Below are 23,457 nucleotides of genomic sequence, written 5' to 3'. Positions count from 1 at the left end.
AACACAACATAACGACCCTCCTCCACACCCAGCTCAACGAATATTGTTATTTTTAATAATAAAATTCACTGTGCATGGCTGTCCGGTTGCAACCAGCACATTGGGGCAAGACCAACGCCCGCTGCCCCCAGGTGCTCTCACACCCCACGCCCCACAAAACAAGAGGGGCACGTTACCTCCGGCGTTTTGCGGAAGGAGCGCCTGACCCCTGACGTCCGGTTGAGGCCCTGAGCCATGCCCTTCCCCGTCCCCAGGGAATCTTCGGAGACCATGAGCTGCCGGGGCTTCACCACTGGCATGCCTGCACGGGGCAGAAAGAGGTGCAGGGTGGGCTCCCCACGGCACACGCACACATAAAGCCTTGTCCCTCCCCAGTGAAGGTGGAGCAGAGGGAGAACACGGAATCGCTCAGGGGTGCGGCAGGCAGCCTCCTCTGCGGCGACAGGAGCTGGCCACAAATTTATTTCAGTGTCTGGGCAAGCGCCAGGTGACGGCAAAAGCGCACTGGTGGGAAGAGGGCGTTCACCTGCGGAGGCCAGGAGGAGCTCACCTGTCGTCACCAGCTTGGACTTGTCCTCTTCGTCGCCCACCTCCTCCTCCTCCACGTTGCGTCCCGGGAAGAAGAAGCCCATCATGCGGTGGAAAAACTGGTGCGTCAGCTGGATGGTGAGGGGCACCACATTCACCTGGCCGGGGTGGGAGGGGCAGTCAGGAGCCCTGACACATGGAGCCTTGCGCCCCCCTCTCCCACCCCCTTATTCTCCCTCGCATGATGTCCCTAGACTGCCTGGACACACAGCAGAGCAACCTCCGAAGGGATCTGGAGGCGGGGCGACGGTGAGTGGTCAGAGGGAGAAGAGGGGGCAGAGGGGGAGGGGGAGGTGTCAGGAGCTGAAGAAGGAGCAGGGCTTCGTGAGCAGGAAGGGCTGGGGCAGAGAGCAGTGCAAAACCAGAGGCTGGAGAGGAGGGGGGGGGCAGGAGGCAGAGAGGAGGCAGGCAGGGGAGGCAGCCAGGGGGTCTCTCCCTCTTGCTGCAACCAGCTCCCTTCCCCTCTGGTCCCCCAGAACCAGAAGAGGTATGAAAAGGGAGGAGCAAAGAGAGACAAGGAAGAAGAGCCTTAGGCTGCTGGGGAAGGAACTGGGAATCATAGAATCCTAGAGTTGGAAGAGACCACAAGGGCCATCCAGTCCAACCCCCTGCCAAGCAGGAAACACCATCAAAGCATTCTTGACATATGCCTGACAAGCCTCTGCTTAAAGACCTCCAAAGAAGGAGACTCCACCACACTCCTTGGCAGCAAATTCCACTGTTGAACAGCTCTTTTTTTTTTTTGAAATAAAAAAAAACTTTATTTCGTATTTTATAATTACAAAACATGTATCATAGATCATAAATTATATATCATAATTACAAAACAAATCATAAGACATAAATCAGTAAGGTAGAGGAGAAGTAAAAGAGAAAAGGGGGGGGAGAGAAAGAGAAAGAGAGAGAGAGAGAGAGAGAGAGAGAGAGAGAATATGGCATATATATATACACCCATGCATATGGGATGTGTGTACATATACATGTACATATACATATGGTACCAGATAGAAACAACACATACATAAATATAGAAATATAATACAGATAAAAAAAGCATTTCCTATTGTTTGAACATCACTTCCCTTTGTCAATTCTTCCTTAGCCTGCTTTATCTCTGTCCCCACGTTATCTACTAAATTGACCTTTCCTCCATTTATTATCCGTTTGTTATTCATCCTATATGTATTTTACTCGAAGCATATCACCAAATTTGTATTTATTGCTCCGTGTCCGCTTCTCTGGAGCAGCAGAGAAAAGGAGACGTCTTGGGGCAAGACCTATAGGGAAGTGATCCTTGGAGGTTTTTAAGCAGAGGTTGAATGACCCTCTGTCCTGGATACTTTAGCTGAGATGCCCGCATGGCAGGGGGTTGGACTGGATGACCCTCAGGGCCCCTTCCAACTCTGCAATTCTGTGATTCTATGATCACTAGACCTGCACTGTCTTGGTTTCTTTGAATAAAGAATTAACTTCAATGACACTGGTGGCTCATGACAACTGCATCCCATGGCCCCTCTCTCTCTCCCATGCGCGCACACCGCCGTCTCACCTCAAAATGCTCTTTGATAGAGATGCCCCCCACTGGCGGCCGGACTTTGCTGAAAATCCGCAGGGCCAGCTGGCGCCCGGACTGACAAGCGCTCTGAGGGCGGAGGACCACCTGCAGGGGGCAGACAGGGCAAGGTGGCCGCAGTCACAAATGTTACACCCCACCCACTCAAAAGAAGAGGCTTTTTCATCATAGGGAAAGCAGGGGGGGGGGGGAACACTTCCGCGCATGCCCAGAGCATTCATTGGCGGAGCCTGCACAACGGCCCCAAGCCTTTCCACCTTCCAGGTTGGGCAGTGGGGAGCCCAAGGGGCCGGGAGGGGAGTGCTGGCTCTGCCCCCCCACCTTGTAGACGGCGTTGGGGAGGAGGTTGTTCATGGTGACCCATCCCAGCTCCAGGAGGTGTTCGGCCGTGTCGTCCGACTTGTTCACCTGAGAGAGAGAGAGAGAGAACCCTGACCATGGCAGCATCTGCTGTGACCCCCGCTCTCCTCCGTGGGTTCCTGCATTGCGGGGCGTTGGGACAGATGACCTCTGGGGGTCCCCTCCCCACTCTACCGTCCCACCTTGCTGTACAGGAAGCGCTGCAGCTCCAGCTCAGCAATGCCCAGCTGCCCGTCCTCCTCCGTCAGGCGCCACCGGGCCTGGGCAAAGTAGAACTCGGTCCGGCGGGCCACCCCCACGTCCTCCAGCTGCTTCCGCAGCTCCATCTTGTTGGCCCTCTGCAGCTGGAAGTCCTTGAAGCACCTGGAGGGAAGGGGCGCAAGGTGAGGAGATGGGGGGGAGGAGGAATAGGGACACAGGGAGAGATTGGGGGGCTGCCAGGGACGTTACGAGAGGCAGAACCGCAGCTGTGCAAGGAGCGCCTCCATTTCCCCTTTCTTTAACTATGTTAATGACCGAAATCAAGACCTCCTTATACCAAGCGCTCAACCGTCTCTCTCTCTTTTTTTAAAAGCAATTTATTGAATTTTCCAAAATAAACACACAAAAGACAATAAACAAAACAAACATTCAAAAAACAAATACCCCCACACCATTATCTTTTTAACAATTCTTCTCAATTCTCTCATTCCCCATGCTCTGCCGAGCTTGACTTCCCTCCCTCCCCTCATTTGGTTTTCTTTTCAGCTCTTATCCCGCAGTTCCTTTATTTCATCCATTTAAAGTCAATTCGTAGGATTTATTTCAGTCCTGCAAGTGTCTTTAAACTTCTACAGTTCTTTCCCATATAGTCCACAAATTTACTCCAATCTTTTTGGAACCTTGTTTCCCCCTGGTTCCGGATCCTGCTAGTCAGTCTTGCTAATTCTGCATAGTCTATCATTTTTGTCTGCCACTCTTCAATCGTTGGTAATTCCTGAATTTTCCATTTTTGGGCTAATAAAGTCCTAGCCGTGGTTGTCGCAAACAAAAATATTATATGGTCCTCCTTTGCAATCTCTTGTCCAATGAGTCCTAATAAAAATGCCTCAGGTTTTATGGGGAAAGTATACCTAAGAATCTTTTTCAGTTCATTATAGATCATTTCCCAAAATCTTTTAACTTTTTCGCATTTCCCCAAGCGCTCAACCTTCTCAGTGGAGAGGTTGCATTATGTTTGAACGTTGAATGTGTAGATTATGTCTGAAGTCCACTGAAAGAACGGACAGCATTCGATGTACTGCTGGGTAAGTGTTTAATGCTTCTGGCATTTGTATTTGTTAAAAAAAATATGTTGTGAACTGCCCTGAGATCCATGGATATAGGGCGATATACAAATTTAATAAATGAAGAAATAAATAAAAGCCAATAAGTATTGGGTTTTTTTTTTCTAAAAACATCATGGGGCTCCCAGGTTCAGAGGCAGTCTACCTGCTCAGGATAACCAGAGGAATAATAATAATAATAATAATAATAATAATAATAATAATAATAATAATAATTTATTATTTATACCCCGCCCATCTGGCTGGGTTTCCCCAGCCACTCTGGGTGGCTTCCAACAGAAAAATAAAACACAATAACCTATTAAACATTAAAAGCCTCCCTGAACAGGGCTGCCTTCAGATATCCTCTAAAAGTCTGGTAGTTGTTTTCCTCTTTGACATCTGTTGGGAGGGCGTTCCACAGGGCAGGCGCCACCACCGAGAAGGCCCTCTGCCTAGTTACCTGCAACTTGGCTTCTTGCAACGAGGGAACCGCCAGAAGGCCCTCGGTGCTGGACCTCAGTGTCCGGGCAGAGCGATGGCGGTGGAGACGCTCCTTCAGGTATACTGGACCGAGGCCATTTAGGGCTTTAAAGGTCAGCACCAACACTTTGAATTGTGCTCGGAAACGTACTGGGAGCCAATGTAGATCTTTCAAGACCGGTGTTATGTGGTCTCGGCGGCCGCTCCCAGTCACCAGTCTAGCTGCCACATTCTGGGTTAGTTGTAGTTTCCGAGTCACCTTCAAAAGTAGCCCCACGTAGAGCGCATTGCAGTAGTCCAAGCGAGAGATAACTAGAGCATGCACCACTCTGGAGAGACAGTCAGTGGGCAGGTAGGGACTCAGCCTGCGTACCAGATGGAGCTGATAAACAGCTGCCCTGGACACGGAGTTGACCTGTGCCTCCATGGACAGCTGTGAGTCCAGAATGACTCCCAGGATGCGCACCTGGTCCTTCAGGGGCACAGTTACCCCATTCAGGACCAGGGAGTCCTCCACACCCGCCCGCCTCCTGTCCCCCACAAACAGTACTTCTGTCTTGTCAGGATTCAACCTCAATCTGTTAGCCGCCATCCATCCTCCAACCGCCTCCAGGACCTTCACTGCCTTCACTTGCCCCTTGTCCCTCATACCTGATGAGGATATTAAGCTCTTCGCTTTCCTGCTGCAGTTCAGCTTTCTCCCGGCTCAGCTGCTCCTGCAGCTTCTGGTTGTGGTCCAGGAGAGACTCGTTCCGGCCGTCGTCCTGCAGCGACTGGAGGAAGGAAGGAAGGAAGCAAGCAAGCCGTCACGGTGCGCCTGGGGACGTGGGGTCTTGCGGCTCCCACCGACCTGCTCGCCCCGGCTGCCTGCCTTGGAGAGGCACGCAAGGCAGGTCAGCCTGGCACACGGGGGGTTGAAGGGAGCGAGAGTCACCTTCATGACCGAGTACATCTGCTTCTCCAGGTGGCGGATCTTGGCCACGTGCTGGCGGACGGCCTCCTGCAGGTGCAGGATGCTGCTGCGCTGCTCCTCCGGGTTGCTGGAGATCTCCAGCTGGAAGCGGACGCGCTGCTTTTTCTCGCTGTGCTCCTGCGGAAATTGAAACGTGGAACGGGGGGGGGGTGTCTCGAGTCATAACCTCAAGTACAGGGGTCTCGATCCAGCAGGGTGGGTGGTCAGATGAGAAGGACCCTGCTTTGCTTGAGACCCTGGAAAACCGTGGTTTCTTGTCCTTGGCTTAAGAAACTGCGGCTTGCTTTAACTACAGCTTGCTGAACCCAAAAGCTTAGCTTAGGTTAGCCGTGGTTTGTTCAGCTGCCCCACCTGAGGTGCAAAACAAACCAGGGTTTTATTTTTTGGGGAGGTGGGGGACTAACAAACCATGGTTTGTTTGCTTGGCTGTGGGGTGGCTTGCAGGGTAATCGGACAAAGCGTGGTTAGAACAAACTGCGGTTCAGTGGCAAGTGCAAACTATAGGCATCGAATGGAGCTGGATGCTGGGCGACTTGTTCACACAATGCATGGACTGTGGAACTCTCTGCCACAGGAGGCAGTGATGGCCACCAGATTGGAAGGCCTTAAAAGAGTAGACAAATTCCTGGAAGAGGAAGCGGCTACCAGTGGCTACTAGCTGCCATGGCTATCCTCTGCCTCCGTGCAGTTCTGAATACATTTGCTGAATACATTCCCAGGATGGGAGAGGGCCCTTGTGCTCGAATCCTGCTTGTGAGTTTCCCTTGGGGGCACCTGCTCAGCCTCTGTGAGAGGAGGGAGGAGGCTGGATTTTTCGGAACCTCCTGCTCCAGAGGCAGTCTACCTAGATTCCATGGGGTATCCGGGCTCTGGGGGGACAGGAGGCTGGCCTAGGTGTGCCCCCCCCCATGGCCTGATCCAGGAGCCTTTTCTTACGTTCTTACAAACCACACTTTAGCACTCTCCGGAAACGCAGGCAATGTAACCATTACATATACCCCACCTACTACGATTTCTGATGCAAACAACAACAAGCCAGTCCCCAATATGTCCCCCCCACCTTGCGCTTGGGCTCCACGTGGAGCAGGAGGTTGTTCACAATGTCGAGGATCATGGCGTACTGCGCCGGGTTGGTGGAAATCTCCAGGTCGTGGTGGATGAGAGTGAAGGTGTCCGCAGCCCCTGGAGGGTGGGGAGTAAGAAGAGGGCAGAAAGATGCCCCCCCAAAGTCCTTCCTTCAGAACCACGAGGACTGGAATCTTGCTTTGTTTTAAAGCTCACCGCTCAGGGACGCAAAGGCAGAAGGGTCCCTGGTGAGATCTCTAGGGAGGCCTGGGGGAAAGGCTGGAGAGCCTTGGCTGCCAGTCAGTGCTGGCAATACTGAGCAGTGGAGCAGCGGCTCGGCTCAGGGTAAGGCCGCTCCCTCTGCCCCCTGGCACGCCCACTGCCCGCCCCCACCTGCCAGGCCCTCTGCTTCTCCTGGCTCTCCCCCCCCCCCCGCGTGCGCACCTTCCTGCTTCTTGAGGAGGTCCTCCTTCTCAGGGTGGGCCGGGGGCTCCGGCGGCTTGATCTCGGTGGCCAGCTCGGGGTTGATGTCGTGGCTGTAGCTGATGTAATACATGCGGCAGCTGCAGCGTGAGATGATGCGCTGGACCTGCTGGGTGGGCTGCACCTCGTGGGGCTGGTTCCAGTCTGGTTGGGGGGCCAAGAGTCGCAGGTCAGATTGCCAGGTGGCCCTTCCCAAACCCCTGCCACCCTCCCTGCCAAAGGAGGCAGGCACTCGGCTCTCCGGCTGGCTGGCCTGCCTCTTCTTCTCTTGGCGCGCTGACCTGTGGTGGTGCTGACCATGCCGCCCACCGCCTGCCCGCTCTCCATCAGCTCCTGCACGGAGTCCAGGCTTCGCTGGCGGTGCTCCTCGATGTTCTTGACCTGGGGGTGAGGGAGGCAGGGAGCAGGGGTGAGGGAGAGGGAGGAAGGGCAGTGCTCAAAATCCGCCAGGCGCCAGGCACATTTTGCCCCTGGCTATCGGCCGCCTGAGACCACTTCTAAAATGGGCAATTGATCTTGGGCACAACATAGAATTGGAGGCATGGGAAAAATTGTGGCAGGAAAATCTTTAAAGGAAAACGTTATGAAGGTGATCTATCGCTGGTATCTGACCCCGGTCAAAGTAGCCAAAATGTATAGATTACAAAACAAGGCTTGCTGGAAATGTAAAATATCAAACGGAGAATTTTTTCATATGTGGTGGGGGGGTCCCAAGATACAAACTTTTTGGGAAGCGGTCTATAACGAACTAAAAAAGATACTTAGGTACACCTTCAAAAAAAAAAACCAGGAGCTTTCTTATTGGGGCTGTTAGACAATGAAATTACAAAAATTGACCAACGATTTTTCATGGATGCCACAGCGGCCGCGAGGCTACTAATTGCCCAAAAATGGAAGTTACAAGAGGTACCTCAGATTATGGAGTGGCAAACGAAGCTACTAGATTTGATGGAAATGGCCAAACTAACCTATAGAATAAGGGATCAGGGTGACGAGAAATTCTATAGAGAATGGAGTAAGTTTGTAGACTATGCAAGGAAGAACTATAAAGGAATGAAAACGTTGGCGGTAATGAGCTAAATCCTACATTGTTGATTATAAAAAACAGTTGAAATACGCGAGAAGACAGAACTAGTGTACCTGCTGGGGGGTGGGGGGGAAGTCTGAGCTGGGGACAGCTATGTATTGTCTGGATTAATATGTATTGCATAAGTTGTTAAAAATGGAAAATTAATAAAAATCTAATGGTAAAAAAAAAGAGAGAGACCACTTCTTCTGGCAAGGTGTGTTGTTGTTGTTGTGGGGAGCAGCACCCACCTCTAGCCAGAGCTGCACATCTTCGTGCTCGGAAGGGCTGCTCTCGGTGGTGGCAAAGTACTGCATCCCGTCCAGCAGGCAGGTCCAGGAGGTCTTCTGCTTGAGGGTGTCCCCGTACCAGGCGGGGTGGTGCTGGCACTGGAGCAGCTGAGCTTTGGCGGCCGAGACGATCACACAGCCCTCCGTCTCTGCCCCGCGGAGGACCATCTGGGGGTGGGGGGGGGAGGAGCAGGAGTTGGCAACAGGCAATGGTTTCTGTCAGGGTTGTTACGACTACTCCTGAGTAACGCCTTTCCACATGCTTGTCTTTCAAAAGTCTTCATTAGTGCACATTATTTACAGTGTAAAGAGCTGCTGGTTTCATGTCTCCTCATTCCGAATCAGAATCCGGCACTGCCCCTTTTCGTGACTTTGACCAACATAAAAGCCTCGGGACAGTGAATCTCCTCCCCTTTCTCCTCTTCCTCCTCAATTCCGGAGTCGGGGGGAAGGGTCACTCCAAAGAGACAGGGTGGTGCAGTAGTTAGGGCTAAGGGACCAGGGTTCAAATCCCCACTCAGCCATGAAGCTCTCACCTTGGGCCAGTGACAGCCTCTCGCCTTAACCTACCTCACGGGGTCGTTGGGGGGGATTAAATGAGCAACAGGACCTGGGAGAGACTAGGGTTCAAATCCACGCTTGGTCTATGACGCTCACTGGGTGACCTGGGGGAAGGGGGGCAGTCATGGCCCTTCTCAACCCAGCCTACCTGGCAGGGTTATTGTGGGGCTAAAATGGGGAGTGAAGAACCAGGGACGCCTCCTTGAGCTCCTTGGAGGAAAAGGTGACATATGAATGTAACGCCCTCCCATCAGATGTCAAAGGAATAAACAACTCTCTGACGTTTAGAAGACATCGGAAGCTTTTTTAATGACTGATGCTTTAATGTGTTTTTAATCTTCAATGGAAGCCACCCAGAGTGGCTGGGGAGACCCAAGTAAAACAACAACAACAACAAATAAGGTCACTAAAAGACTGGAGTGACATCAAATATACAAGCCAATACAAGCCACCAGCAGTTGAAGGTGGCAGGTTTTTGAAACAGAGGCCATCTATGAGGGATTCTATAACTATGATCCCTGCATTGCAGGAGGTTGGATTAGATGACCCTTCCAACTCTCCAGTTCTATGAATCCTATATAATAAAGTCCAAGTTGTCCCCGCGTCCAAGTTGTCCCGTGTGTCCCTGGGGTACTGCGCATGTGCGCCAGGGACACAGGGATTGGAGGCAGAGACAACCGACAACCGCCGCTCTGAAGCCCCGTCTCATGCTGGAGATGCGCTGGCATGGGACAGCGCTTCCTGGGCGAAGGCAAGCAGGCGAGCTGTCTGCCTGCTTGCCGTAGCCGAGGAAGTCGAAGCGGCAGTGGGCAATTCGGCTGGGGGACTGGCTTGGCGGCGGCGGGAAAAAGGGGAGGAACTCCTCCCCTTCTTCCCGCCACCGCCAAGCCAGTCCCGGAGCCGAAGTATGGTGTGGCGGGTTTTTTCGCCATTTGCCTCCCCCTGGGGGGAAGGCAAACGGTGAGAAGCCCCCGCTGCGGGGTTGCCGGCTCTGTCGGGTGGGGGGGAGGGAGAAGCAGAAGATCCGATCGGTCTTCGGCTTCTCCCTCCCCCCACCCGACAGAGCCGGCAACCCCGGGATCTGTGCTTTCTGTCGGCGGTGGTGGGAGGGGAACGAACGGAGAGAAAGGGCTGCTTTCTCTCCGTTCGTTCCTCTCCCCTCACCACCGACAGAAAGGGCTGTCGGCGGCGGAGGGAGAGGAAGGAAGGAGAAGAAAGGGCTGCTTTCTCCTCCTTCGTTCCTGTCCCTCTGCCGCCGACAGCAAGGACAGGTCCCAGGGTTCGGAGAAGCGCTGCGCAAGCGCTTCTCCGAACCCCGGGATGTTCTAGCGCCCGTTATTGAACGGGCTGAAATACACTAGTGGTACATAAAACCACACAGCAAAATCCAGATAAGAAAAGTTTAAAACAGACACCATTTAGCTATTGTGGGATGGTCCATTCTTAATTGCCTGCACGGGCTGGGCAGAATAGGAAAGTTCTCAGCAGGCATTTAAAAGTCGGAACGGAAAGCACCTGCTGAACCTCCAGTGGCAGGGAGTTCCACAGGGCTGTGCCACTGACACTAAGGACTAGTCACCTTGCTGTTGTCAAATGAGCCCCACTGAGGTGGGGAATGGCCTACGATGTTCCTGCAAGTGAATCTCCTTTGATAAGATGCAGGCTAACCCCCTCAAAACAGTCACCCCAAGCTGCCCAACCAAGCAAAGAATTCCTGCAACCCCGATTGCCCACTCCGCTGGGCGAGAGGTGGCAGCAGCCCCCGTTTCCCACCCAGCAAGGAGGCAGGAGCGGGACCACAATGGGTGCCGGTGGAAAATACCTGGCAGTTGACCAGCTCGATAAGGCAGTTTCGGTTGAAGATGTCGTCCGTCTGGCAGGCAGCAATCCCACACAGCTGCTCGCTCACCCCGGAATCCTCCTCTGTGAACACCACAAAGCGGTCCGTCTCCTCTATCAGCTTCTTGAGCATGTAGGCTCCTGGGGGGGGGGGAAGCACAGGTTTCAAGAGTTTGGGGGGGGGAACCCCAAGGGTCAACTAGTGCACCCCTGAGAAAGACGCAAGGCTGGGGTGAGAGGTGGGCGTAGGAAGACGTCTAGGGTCTGGGTGTGTGAGAGAAAAGTACAGAGAGCTGGACCGGGAAAGTTTGGCCGCCACAGTAGTTCATGCGCTGGTGACTTCGGGACTGGGCTACTGCAGTGCGCTGTGTGGGGCTTCCCTTGCATGCGATTCAGAAGCTGCAGTTGGTGCAGGATGCTGCAGCCCAATTGCTGACAGGAGCAAGGCCTTGCCAGCATTGAACTCCTGTGCTCAGATATACGCACTGGTTGCCAATTTGTTACAGCGCAAATTTCAAGATGTTACTATTAGTATATTAAGCCCTTAATCATGTGGGACCATAATGTGGAGGCAGTGAGAGATTTTGCTTTCTTGGGCTCCTTGATCACTGCAGATGGTGACAGCAGTCACGAAATTAAAAGACGCCTGCTTCTTGGGAGAAAAGCAATGACAAACCTAGACAGCATCTTAAAAACCAGAGACATCACCTTGCCGACAAAGGTCCGTATAGTTAAAGCTATGGTTTTCCCAGTAGTGATGTATGGAAGTGAGAGCTGGACCATAAAGAAGGCTGATCGCCGAAGAATTGATGCTTTTGAATTATGGTGCTGGAGGAGACTCTTGAGAGTCCCATGGACTGCAAGAAGATCAAACCTATCCATTCTGAAGGAAATCAGCCCTGAGTGCTCACTGGAAGGACGGATCGTGAAGCTGAGGCTCCAATACTTTGGCCACCTCATGAGAAGAGAAGAATCCTTGGAAAAGACCTTGATGTTGGGAAAGATGGAGGGCACTAGGAGAAGGGGACGTCAGAGGACAAGATGGTTGGGCAGTGTTCTCGAAGCTACGAACATGAGTTTGACCAAACTGCGGGAGGCAGTGGAAGACAGGAGTGCCTGGCGTGCTATGGTCCATGGGGTCACGAAGAGTCGGACACGACTAAACGACTCAACAACAACAACAATGTGGGACCAATTTGCCTACAGTATCACCTGACCCTACATGCACCTCGCTTGACTACTCTGATCGGCAGAACTTGCCCTCTTTCAAGAGCCACATTATCTCAGTTTGTAAGAAAACAATATTTTAGTCTGGCGGCACCTGTGCTCTTTTCAGCTAAAGACGTCCTTGTTTAGACAAGCCTGTCCAGATGTTCAGCCCATTGTTATCTTAACTTTTCAAAAGTCTCAAATTATTGCTAATTCTCCTCAGGGACGATTTTATTGCTTTATCTTTCTCATCAACCGCTCAAGAGGTTTCTTTACAATGGAGCAGTGTATTGTATAGATTTTATGTAACAAGCAAAATAAAAAAAGGAGGAAGCTAAAAAAGTGACGTTCTTTCCCACTTCCTCTCTATGATGCGTTTCAAGTCTCAGATCTGTTCTATGGGGTCCGGCTCAGATATTTACATGCATCCTCTCCTCTTTTTCTGTCGGGGAAATTGGGACACTGATCCAGCAGTGATTGGTGACCAGAGGGGTGTGTGTGTGAGAGAGCTTATGAAACTTGCTCAAAAATTCAAAAACCCCACAAGCGAAAGGAAGGGCTCTTGACATTCGCCCCACCTGCTACTTTACATCCGACCCCTTCCCCCCTCCCTCACCTCCGGAGGGGCTGCGCTCTGTCCGGGTGCTGCTGGGTGGGGCGATGGCCCTCAGCGGAGGCTGGTAGCTGGGGGGAGGCCCCCTCTTGGGCTTCTTGGCCGGCAGCTGGGGGTCGATCCTGAGCCCCTTCAGGGCCTCGGTGGAGAGGTTGCGCTTGAGAACTGCCGCTTTCTTGTAGCCGTCATAGAGGCCGAAGGCGATGTCCCGGTTAGTTGTGGTCCAGGAAGCCCGCAGGTCCACCAGGTGCAGCTGGTGCGTGTGGAAGACGTCGTCCCCGTCGCGAAGAGGCAGCTCCTGGCGGGGAGGGGAGGCTGTCAGGCAGTGCAAGGGAATGACGGGACCAGGGGCAGCGCACAACGACTGTTTGTCACACAGGTAGGGCTGGGAATGTGCGCGCACACACACACACACACAAGCCTGGAGAGCTTCTAACAGTCAGTGTGGATAATGTGGAGCTACTGGTTCCACAGAATTTCCAGATCATGGGGACTAGAAACGTAGTTTGTTTTCCAAGGGAAGAGCCAAATCTCAGGGACAGAGCACCTGCTTGGCTTGCAGAATGCTTGCACCTCCAGGTGGGGGGTTGAGGAAAAAACCCCTGCCTGAAACCCGGGGGAAAGCATGCTCCCTGCTGAAAGAAGGGGGGCTCCTGTGCCGCTGCCCACCTCCTCGGCGGTGCGGACGCTGTGGCGCTGGTAGGCGAGGGAGGAGAGGCTGAGGAGGTGGGTCTTCTTGACCAGGGAGTCCAGGCGGTGGTCGGCATTCTCGTCGCAGGTGGAGGCCATGAGGTGCACCGTGACGAGGCTCAGGTCGCTCATCATCTGCGTGACGCTCCACTCGGAGATGAGGCGCCGCATCACCGTCCCGGCTGCAAGGTGAGAACGGCGGTGTGAGAAAGAGAGAGGGAGGGAGGGGAGCAGCCTCCCCCACCTGCCAACGTCAGATCTCCTCCCAGTCCCCCCCCCCTTGTGCCCACTCACCTTGGGGGATGAGCCTCTGGGTGCCTCGCGTGAAAATGTGCCCCAGTCCACACTCCAGCTGGATGCCACGCTGCTGAGCGAAGGAGGCCCAGTAATGGACCTGAGGGAGAGCGGGAGAAACAGGGTTTGCTGAAGTTCGCTCAAACGAGTCGCACAGGATTGGGGGGTGCAGAGGATTTTCACTCTCCCTCTTCCGCAGTGCGACACATTGCTCTCCCCAGAGCCAGCTGGTCTAGCGCTGCCATGCAAGTTGCACCGTGCGACGACCCGATCGTCCACCGAGCAACAGGATCCAGGCTGCAATTGGCCCAACAATGGAGACCTCCTTCCCACATCATTCTAACCTGGGTTTCCCAAACTCGGGACTCCAGCTATTTTTAGACTACAGCTCCTATCATTCCTGACCAATGGTCCTGCCAGTTAAGGACGATGGGAATTGCAGTCCAAAAACAGCTGGAGACCTCCTGGGGTTTCCAACAACAGATTTCCAGAAGCATTGCTGTGGCTAGGAGCCATTGATAGCCCGCACTTTTGTCTAATCCTCTTTATTAATTATTTCTGGCCAAATCATTTTTATTGATTTTTTCCTAATTTTTACCAAATCAGCCACAACAAAACAAATTTTGCAAAAACTGGTTCCCCCCACTCTGTTCTTGAGGCGCCTCCAGTTTCTTCTCGCTGCTGCGTTATTTCCCTAGTTACTTCTCATTCACATTCCATTCCTTACAATTAACTTTATAGTGCAATAGTTTGTTGTTGTGTTAAAACTTGCTGCCCTTAGCCATCAGCTATCCTCTTGCCAATTTCTGCACGTACAATATCTACAAGTAAGGTTAGTCAAATAACTATCAGTCCAGAATAAATGATAATTATTATCATTTCTGAAAGTTATTTTATTGTCTAATCCCGTTTAAAAGCCACCCAAGTTGGTGGCCATCAATGTGCTGTGTGAATAAGTTCTTCCCTTTTCTTGCAACATGCAGGTTCCTTGGGTGTCCCTAAGTCCTAGTGTTATAAATCTGGGGGTCTTTATCGTGCCGGATGCCCCCATCTGGTACGCAGGCTGAGACCCTACCTGCCTGCAGACTGTCTCGCCAGAGTGGTGCATGCTCTGGTTAGCTCCCGCTTGGACTACTGCAATGCGCTCTACGTGGGGCTACCTTCGAAGGTGACTCGGAAACTACAACTAATCCAGAATGCAGCAGCTAGACTGGTGACTGGGAGCAGCCGCTGAGACCACATAACACCGGTCTTGAAAGACCTACATTGGCTCCCAGTACGTTTCCAAGCACAATTCAAAGTGTTGGTGCTGACCTTTAAAGCCCTAAATGGCCTCGGTCCAGTATACCTGAAGGAGCGTCTCCACCTCCATCATTCTGCCCGGACACTGAGGTCCAGCACCGAGGGCCTTCTGGCGGTTCCCTCGTTGCGAGAAGCCAAGTTGCAGGGAACTAGGCAGAGGGCCTTCTCAGTGGTGGCGCCTACCCTGTGGAACGCCCTCCCAACAGATGTCAAAGAGGAAAACAACTACCAGACTTTTAGAAGACATCTGAAGGCAGCCCTGTTCAGGGAGGCTTTTAATGTTTAATAGATTATTGTGTTTTATTTTTCTGTTGGAAGCCACCCAGAGTGGCTGGGGAGACCCGGCCAGATGGGCAGGGTATAAATAATAAATTATTATTGTTGTTATTATTATTATTATTATTATTATTATTATTATTATTCTGGGGGTCTTTATTGTGCCGGATGCCCCTTACACCCCTCCCCACTCGAGCAAACGGGCTTCCCAAGTGCAAATCCGAAGCCAGGTGAGACCCCCCCACCCCCACCCCGACTTCTGGGAGCCTGGCCTGCATCTCACCTGGAGCTTTGGGAAGAGGGCTGTGAAGGAGAGCTGCCGGTAGTGCTGGCCCAGCTTCTTCCTGATGGGCTTCAGGTTCCCGAAAAGTTTCCCCCGGCAGATGGGGCGCGTGACGCTGGTCCAGGTGGCCCAGAAGTTCTGCATCCAGCGCAGGGTGCTGCTGTAGAGCAAGATGCGGGGCTGGGAGGGCTCTGCGGAATAGGCAAGGGACTTAGAACCACTTTCAATGGGATGCTTGGTTTTTAAATTGCACTTAATTCATAGCAATACCGATGCCCTCAGAAGGTAGGCTCTCTTTTGTTGGGGTTACTGTATTACTAATAGTAATTTTATTTCTTCCTTGCCCATCTGGCTGGGTTCCCCCAGCCACTCTGAAATAATGGGATCATCTAGTTGGAAGGGACCCTGAAGATCATCTTGTCTGACCCCCTGCTGCAATGCAGGAATCTCAACTCAAGCATCCCTGACAGGTGGCCACCCAACCTCTGCTTGATAAACCTCCAAGGAAGGAGAGTCCACCACCTTCAGAGGGAGACCGTTCCACTGTCAAACAGTTCTTGCACTCAGAAAGCTCTTCCTGATATTTAGTTGGAAATCGTTTTTAAAATAATATTTTTATTGGTTTTACACAGTTTTACGCATTTTAACTTTAACCATTTCAAACATTTAAGTGAAAGGTTCTTTTGAACCGCCGGACCTCCCTCCCTCCCTCCCTCCCTGGGTTCCATATTTAAAACTAGATCTTCTGCATCTTTTACGATTATCCATCTGTTATATATCCACTGTTACCATAGATAAGTCCACATTACATGTGCCATTACATCCCTGCCAATGATTTTAACTGTTTACAGTGGTCTTTTAAATGAATTAAGAATTTACTCCAGTCTTTTAAAAATACTTGATCTTCTTGAGATTTAGTTGGAAATTAAAATATTTCCTCCTGAGGGAATCAGACTCAGCCTGGCTCCTGTACCCTTACCCTATATAAAGAAGTGGGGGGGGGGGGCACACGCAATCCTGTCTTTTGTCATGGATGCTTTAGCTGAGATTCCAGCATTGCAGGGGGTTGGACTAGATGACCCTTGGGGGTCCTTTCCACCTCTACGATTCTACGATTCCACACTCACCCCCGCTGGGCCGTGTCAGGTTCATGCAGATGCAGAGGTTGAGGTTCTCGGAGCGGAAGGCGCGGTAGGAGTCGTAGTCCTGGCCCACGGGCACCTCGGGAAGGAACTCTGGCGAGCGCAGCACCACCCCGTGGTGGTCGTGGGGGTTCCCGTGGCACAGCCACGTCAGGCCCAGCGTCATGCACAGCTGCGGCAGGTGCAGGAAGCAGCAGTCGTCATACCTGCCCCAGAGGAGGAAGGAGACGGGAGGAGGAGGAGGAGGAGGAGGAGAAGGAGGGTCAAACAGGTATTACACCCCACGGCAGGAGGGGAGCGCCCGGATCCTGCTCAGCAACTACGGGGAATCTCGGCCCGATGTGGATATTAATATAATTAATAAAGACATCATATTGTGCTTTGATGTTGTAACCCAAGCTGGGACCTAGGAGTCAAAGGCAGGTGATTAACAAAGAAGAGCAGTGCTTTTTTTCTGATAGGAACACACACATACCCCTAAATATTTTGTGAATCTTTGTACTTTTGTCCATGTACTGTATTTATTTCTCAAGATTTGAACTATAAAAAGGTGTTTTTCATGAGTCAAAATTAAATTACCCCTAAACATTTTTTTTAGAAAAAAGCACTAAATAATAGTAGTAACAACAACAACAACAACAACAACAACAACAACAACAACAACAACGAGGCAACTTTATGCTAATTTTTCTTTACTCAGGGACAACTCCTATCCTGGTTTTTTCTTTCTTTCAGTGGCTTGTTAGACTCACTCACTTAGCCACATAAAACCCTCTGTATTCTGCGCGCCTAGTTCATGTTTTCATAGAATCATAGAGTTGGAAGAGACCACAAGGGCCATCCAGTCCAACCCCCTGCCGAGCAGGAAACACCATCAAGGCATTCTTGACATATGCCTGTCAAGCCTCTGCTTACAGACCTCCAAAGAAGGAGACTCCACCACACTGCTTGGTAGCAAATTCCACTGCCGAACAGCTCTTACTGTCAGGAAGTTCTTCCTAATGTTGAGGTGGAATCTTCTTTCTTGTAGTTTGAATCCATTGCTCCGTGTCCGCTTCTCTGGAGCAGCAATCAAACAATCTTTCTCCCTCCTCCATATGACATCCTTTCATATATTTGAACATGGCTATCATATCACCCCTTAACCTTCTCTTCTCCAGGCTAAACATACCCAGCTCCCTAAGCCGTTCCTCATAAGGCATCGTTTCCAGGCCTTTGACCATTTTGGTTGCCCTCCTCTGGACACGTTCCAGCTTGTCAGTATCCTCCTTGAACTGTGGTGCCCAGAACTGGACACAGTACTCCAGGTGAGGTCTGACCAGAGCAGAATACAGTGGTACTATTACTTCCCTAGATCTAGATGCTATACTCCTATTGATGCAGCCCAGAATTGGCTTGGAAGAACACATTTTCGTTTCCCATCTTTCCATTTCCACCTGCTGTTATTACTGCTCTCTCTGGCTCCCTTCCCGCGCTCCATTCCTAGGATTTTCTCTGGTTATTGAAGAAACGCCAACAGAGGCAAGCTTCACTACCAAACGTAATAGCGCCCTCCCTTAGAGAACCACCTCTCTCACACACACACACTCGCCCCCGGAGCCCCTTCCCACAGCCGCTGCTGCCGCCCCAATATGGCTACTTACTTGGAGGCCGTCCGGACGTTGACATCCAGGTCCCCCGTGAAGACAAACTGCCCCGGGCGCCAGTGGAAGGAGAGGTGGCTCCACTCCCAGTGCATGTTCTCCGTGGTGTTGTAGGGGTCCTGCGGCAGAAGGCGAGGTTGGAGCAGAGGCCAGGCTGCCCCCCTTGTCGGTGGCCGCCCAAGCCCCCGCCCCGCCGGGCTCCCTCCGTGCACCGCCCCGCCCCGCCGGGCCTCACCTCCGTGGCCACCTGGTGCAGGTTGGCCTGCTCAATGTCCATGTGCCAGTCGCCGTGGAGGAGCAGGCGGCTCTTGTCCCACCAGGGCAGGGGGGCGCTGGGGTCCTCGGAGGGCTTGGTCAGCAGGTCAATGGCCTGCCCAATCAGCGTCCAGGCCGGGTCCCAGCACGGGCCCCACACGATGGTGTACTGGAAGACCTCGGCTGCGAAGGACAGGGGGCTCAGCACATTCCCTCGTTCAGAACCAGGAAGACCAGATACCGGTTTTGTTTTTACCGGGTGAGCTGTAGCTCACAGGCAGAGCCCCTGCTTTGCCTGCAGAAGGACCTTGGCTCCACCCGCTGCAGCATGTCCAGGTAGAGTTGGGACAGGCCCCCTGCCTGAACTCCTGGAGAGATGCTGCCAGCCAGTGTGGGCTCAATGGGCTTGGGATAAAGCAGCTTCCTGTTTAAGTCAGCTGTTTATTCCACCCCATGGAGACTGGAACCTTACGTAACTTTCAAGGGAAGTGATCAAAGCTCAATGGGAGAGCAGAAGGTCCCTTGTAAGAAACAATAACAGCGACAACTTTTGTTTTATATGTAGCTGCTGTAAACCGTGCTGGTGTTTTTTTTGTGAACAACGGCAAATAAATGTTCTAATAAACACAGTGCGGTAAAAGACTATTATTCTGAACTCTGGGTTCAGTCCCCAGAGGCATCACCTCTGGCGGGGCTGGGAAAGATTTCCTGCCTGAAGTCCTGAGGAGCTGCTGCCAGCCTGTGCTGGCAGTACTGAGTTAAATGGACTTCGAATAAGGCAGCTTCCAGCATTCCCATATCATTGCACTTTTCACTCCACCTTCCCTCTCTGACAACTTAGGGCAGCGATGGTGGGTCTCGCCAACCCAGCGCCCTGTTTTATCCTCACAACAACCTTATGAGGCGGGCTGGGCCATGAGACGGAGAGACTGGCCCAAGGTCACCCAACGGGCTTCGTGGCTCAGAGGAAATGTTAGTTCACATCTTCCTGGTTGGAGACCAACCCCTAAACCCATCTTTCTTTGCCTTTGGGTGCCTGAATGTTGCGCGACTACAACTCCCATCATTCCTGGCCCTTAGCTTGGCTGTGGGTGATGGGAGTTGAAGTGGACAGCATCTGGGGGGGTCTAAGACAGAATCACTCTGCAATGGAAGAACCATGCCATGGGTTCAATTCCTGGAAGCATCTCCAGTTTAAAACCAACAGACGTCCTTTCTTTCTTTCTTTCTTTCTTTCTTTCTTTCTTTCTTTCTTTCTTTCTTTCTTTCTTTCTTTCTTTCTCTTTCCCTTTCCCCCCTTTTTATTTTGTCCTCTTCTCTCTCTATCTGTTCTGTGTTTGTATTCACATCAGCTTTTTAGTCTTGATCAAGAAATGAATCTTTTTATTTACCAAATTTCAATAAAATCTATTTTTAGAAAAGAAAAGAAAAAAGGACCAGGTGGCAGAAGTGGGATTGGGGCAAGGACCCTTCTCTCTGCCTGAAATCTTGAGGGGGGGGGCGGCATTAAGGCTGCCTCCTGCTCCTTCCTCCTAGCCTGGAAACCCTCGCGGGGACTCACAGTGGAAGTCATGGTAGAACTTCAAGGGGGGCATGTTCCTCTCCACCGAGACGTCCCCCCACGGCGGCCCCAGCTTCAGCACTTGCCGCCGGCGGGAGCAAGGCTGGCCCCGCTGCTCTGCCCCGGCCAGACGCCCCGAGAGCCGCCAGCCCCGGATCTCAAACAGGTAGCGCGGGTAATCGCGGATCCGCACTGCAAAGTCAAGAGGTGAAGCGTCAGGAAAGGGCAGGTGATGCGACCCAGGGCGACAGCCCTCTGCGGGAGGCTGCAGCATTTGGGGCTTTTGGGAGAAAAAAAAATGTATGTTCCGGCGTATAAGACGACTTTTTAACCCAGGAAAATCTTCTCAAAAGTCGGGGGTCGTCTTATGCGCCGGGTGCTGAAACCGAGCCGGACTGGAGAATCTGCTCGGCAAGTCGCCAGCGCAGCACGGGGGACTCACCGAGCGTCGCCAGAAATCGCGTCTGCGCATGTCCGGAAGCCAAAAATCGCGTCTGGACATGCGCAGAAGCAATTTCTGGCGCTGCAGACATTTTGGACATGGGCAGCGCAGGAATGTCCGGCCCACGGACGCCCGGGGTAGGAAGAGGGGTAGTCTTATACAGCGAGTATATCCCAAACTCTATATTTTAACAGGAAAAGTTGGGGGTTGTCTTATACGGCCAGTCGTCTAATACGCCAGAAAATACGGTAGTTGAAGCCGAGAGTCAGTGACTAGCACCCCCAAGGTCACCCAGAGCACTTCAGTGGGGATTCAAACCCTGCTCCCCCAGATTTAGGAGGCTCCCCCAGATTTAGGAGATTTAGGAGGCTCAATAACAAACCATTAATTAGCTGAAGCTGGCCCCCAAACTCGGCAAACAGTCCCCTGAGGATAGCGCAGAGACCTTTCCACTAGAGACCCCCTGGGCTCTAGGGCTGGGCAACATTTGGTTATCAACATCGCGATATATCACCAGCTAAAATATATCACCTGCAGGAAGTTCCTGCAGCCAATCGGAACCCGCGGAACCTGCGTCGGACGTTCGGCTTCCAAAGAATGTTCACAAACCGGAAGACTCACTTCCGGGTTTGCGGCATTTGGGAGCCAAAACGTCTGAGTACCAAGGCATTCAGGATCCAGGGTATGACTGTGTATCAATATATTGCCCAGCCCTCCTGGGCTCCCTCCCTTCGCAGCCCCTCAAATACCCTCCCCACACGCCCTGGGATGAGGACAGCAAAGCCCCACCACCCACCCCGCCATGCTGGGAGCGCCAGGCCCTCACCGAAGAAAGTGTTGATGCTCCCCTTGACCATGCGGCACCAGTGGGTGATGAGGTCCAGCCCGTCGGCGGGAAAGGGGCTGGTGGCGTCCAGCTCGCGGATCTGCCGCAGGACCCTCTCCGCCCCGTGGAAGGACTCGTCGGCCAGCACCACCAGCTCCAGGCCGGCCATGGTCCAGGTGAGGAGGGCCCGGCGCATGGGCGTGTTGCCGTAGAGGCGCTGCGAGCGCTGGATGTAGATCTCGATGTTCTTCTTCTCCAGGGAGGCGTACAGCTCCTCGATCTTGCGGGCCGGCAGCAGCTCCCCGTGCTGCTTGCGCAGGGCGGCCACCTTGGCGTCCAGCAGGTGCAGCCGCTTGGCGCTCTCCTTGCTCTCGTCCTTCATCAGCTCGTAGTTGTCGCGCAGCTTCACCTCAAAGATGTCGTCCAGGAAGACCCAGGAGAAGTGCTGGACTTTCAGCAGCAGGTCCGGAGGGAGCCGGGAGCCGGGGATTCCTCCGCCGTTGGCGCTGCTTCTGCCATGCAGGCCCTTCAGCCACTTCTGGATGCCCAGGGCTTCATCCAGGGTGGCCGAGAAGTCGTACTGGTAGGGGAACTCCACCGCCACGCTGGCGCACGACAGGGCCCAGACGCGGTTGCGCAGCGTGCTCAGGGTGGGGAAGGGCCCTCGGTGCAGAATCATCTCCTCCAGCTCGGAGAGGGCTTGCACTTCGACCTCCTTCAAGACAAAGATGCTGTTGCCGTCAAAGCCAGCCGCCAGCCCTGGGCAGTAGGCGTGGAGAGACGTGCCGTGGCGGTTGACCAGGAGGCGCTCGGCCGCCAGGCTCAGGTAGTGCATCTCCGAGACGAAGGCCGTGGCCTTGAGGGAGCTGAGCTCCAGCGTCAGGGTCAGCAGGCGCCGAGGAGGGGAGCCGGTCTCAGGGGAACCCCCCTCGGCAGTGGCAGGGTGGCCGTCAGCGGGCAGGGCAGCCCTCGGCGGGGACAGCAAGTCCCGCAGGGTCTCGTAACAGTGCAAAGTGGACAGGAGGTGCTGGAAGAGGTACATGTGGTTGGCAGGGCTCCACAGGATGGTCAGGCTCTCGCCGCACTGGACCTGGCGGGTGGAGAGGGGCAGAAGGGTCAGGCAGGAAAGAGGAGAGAGGGAAGGCAACCCCTACCCCCAAAAGGCAGGGGAAGAAGTGGCTGGACAGCGGGATAGAAAGGACTTCTACATGCAGAGCGGAGTTCAACTGCGGAACTCGCTGCTGCAGGAGGTGGTGATGGACCACCAACTGGGATGGCTTGATTTAAAGAGGATTAATGGAGGAGGAAGAGGGCTTAGCCTCTGGAAGCTGTGGTGGGGAGAGGGCTCTTGCCGGTTTCCCACGGCGGACACTGTGGGAAGAGGACGCTGCGCCAGGTAGGCCATGGGCCTGATCCAGCAGGCTCTCCTGAGATTCTTTTGTGCTCTTAATAGTATGTATGTGTATATATATATATATATATATATATATATATATATATATATACACACACTATGAAGTATATACCTGAAGGAGCGCCTCCACCCCCATCGTTCAGCCCGGACACTGAGATCCAGCGCTGAGGGCCTTCTGGCGGTTCCCTCATTGCGAGAAGCCAAGTTACAGGGCCTTCTCGGTAGTGGCACCTGCCCTGTGGAACGCCCTTCCATCGGAGGTCAAGGAGATAAACAACTACCTGACGTTTAAGAAAACTCCTAAAGGCAGCCCTGTTTAGGGAAGTTTTTAATCTGTGATATTTTAATGTATTTGGTATTTGATAGAAGTCGCCCAGAGTGGCCGGGGAAGCCCAGCCAGATGGGCGGGGTATAAATAATAATAATAATTAATAATAATAATATCAGGGCAACCACAGGAGGGGAGGGTTAATCTGTGGAACGCCCTGCTGCAGGAGGAAGTGATGGCCCCCAACTTGGATGGCTTTAAAAGAGGACGGGACAACTCCATAGAGGAGGAGCAAACTATTAATAGTTCCTAGCCAGCATGGCTCTGCTCTGGCTCAACAGAGGCAGCAATGCTTCTGAATCCGAGTTGCTGGAAATCGCAGGAGGGGAGAGGGCTCTTGTGCTCTGGTCCTGCTTGGGAGCTTCGCATGGGGGCATATGTTCGGCCATTGTGAGAGCAGGAGGCTGGGCTAGATGGGCCACTGGCCTGATCCAGCAGGCTCTGCTGACGTTTCTGTGAAACCTCCAGGTCCAGAGGCAGTCTATCTAGATTGCCAGGCTCTGAGGGGGCATTTGACCATAGGGCAAGGATCCAATCCAGGAGGCCTCCTCTTATGTCCTTATGTGCATCAATCATAGTTATAACAACAAAATA

General features: G+C 52.8%; 1 protein-coding gene across 1 annotated transcript in view; it reads right to left on the bottom strand.

The window, feature by feature from the left end:
* Positions 1-23,457, bottom strand: part of BLTP2 (bridge-like lipid transfer protein family member 2) — a 48,501-nt gene that overhangs the window by 3,118 nt on the left and 21,926 nt on the right. The window contains exons 16-36 of the mRNA XM_060268627.2: positions 21,122-22,211; positions 19,854-20,045; positions 18,273-18,475; positions 18,038-18,156; positions 16,380-16,600; positions 15,253-15,443; positions 13,392-13,491; positions 13,077-13,279; positions 12,411-12,705; positions 10,569-10,726; positions 8,147-8,353; positions 7,111-7,210; positions 6,791-6,973; positions 6,342-6,463; positions 5,243-5,398; positions 4,960-5,081; positions 2,704-2,884; positions 2,483-2,569; positions 2,138-2,248; positions 551-686; positions 177-301 (exon numbers count right to left, since the gene is read on the bottom strand). Coding sequence (XP_060124610.2) covers positions 177-301; positions 551-686; positions 2,138-2,248; positions 2,483-2,569; positions 2,704-2,884; positions 4,960-5,081; positions 5,243-5,398; positions 6,342-6,463; positions 6,791-6,973; positions 7,111-7,210; positions 8,147-8,353; positions 10,569-10,726; positions 12,411-12,705; positions 13,077-13,279; positions 13,392-13,491; positions 15,253-15,443; positions 16,380-16,600; positions 18,038-18,156; positions 18,273-18,475; positions 19,854-20,045; positions 21,122-22,211 — 4,302 coding nt within the window. The remainder of the gene's footprint in view (positions 1-176; positions 302-550; positions 687-2,137; positions 2,249-2,482; positions 2,570-2,703; positions 2,885-4,959; positions 5,082-5,242; positions 5,399-6,341; positions 6,464-6,790; positions 6,974-7,110; positions 7,211-8,146; positions 8,354-10,568; positions 10,727-12,410; positions 12,706-13,076; positions 13,280-13,391; positions 13,492-15,252; positions 15,444-16,379; positions 16,601-18,037; positions 18,157-18,272; positions 18,476-19,853; positions 20,046-21,121; positions 22,212-23,457) is intronic.

The sequence above is a fragment of the Zootoca vivipara genome, chromosome 14 (genome assembly GCF_965207765.1).
Source record: "Zootoca vivipara chromosome 14, rZooViv2.hap1.1, whole genome shotgun sequence".
Lineage (NCBI taxonomy): Eukaryota > Metazoa > Chordata > Lepidosauria > Squamata > Lacertidae > Zootoca > Zootoca vivipara.
Note: the sequence above shows the minus strand (reverse complement) of the source record. Positions and strands in the feature narration are given on the sequence as shown.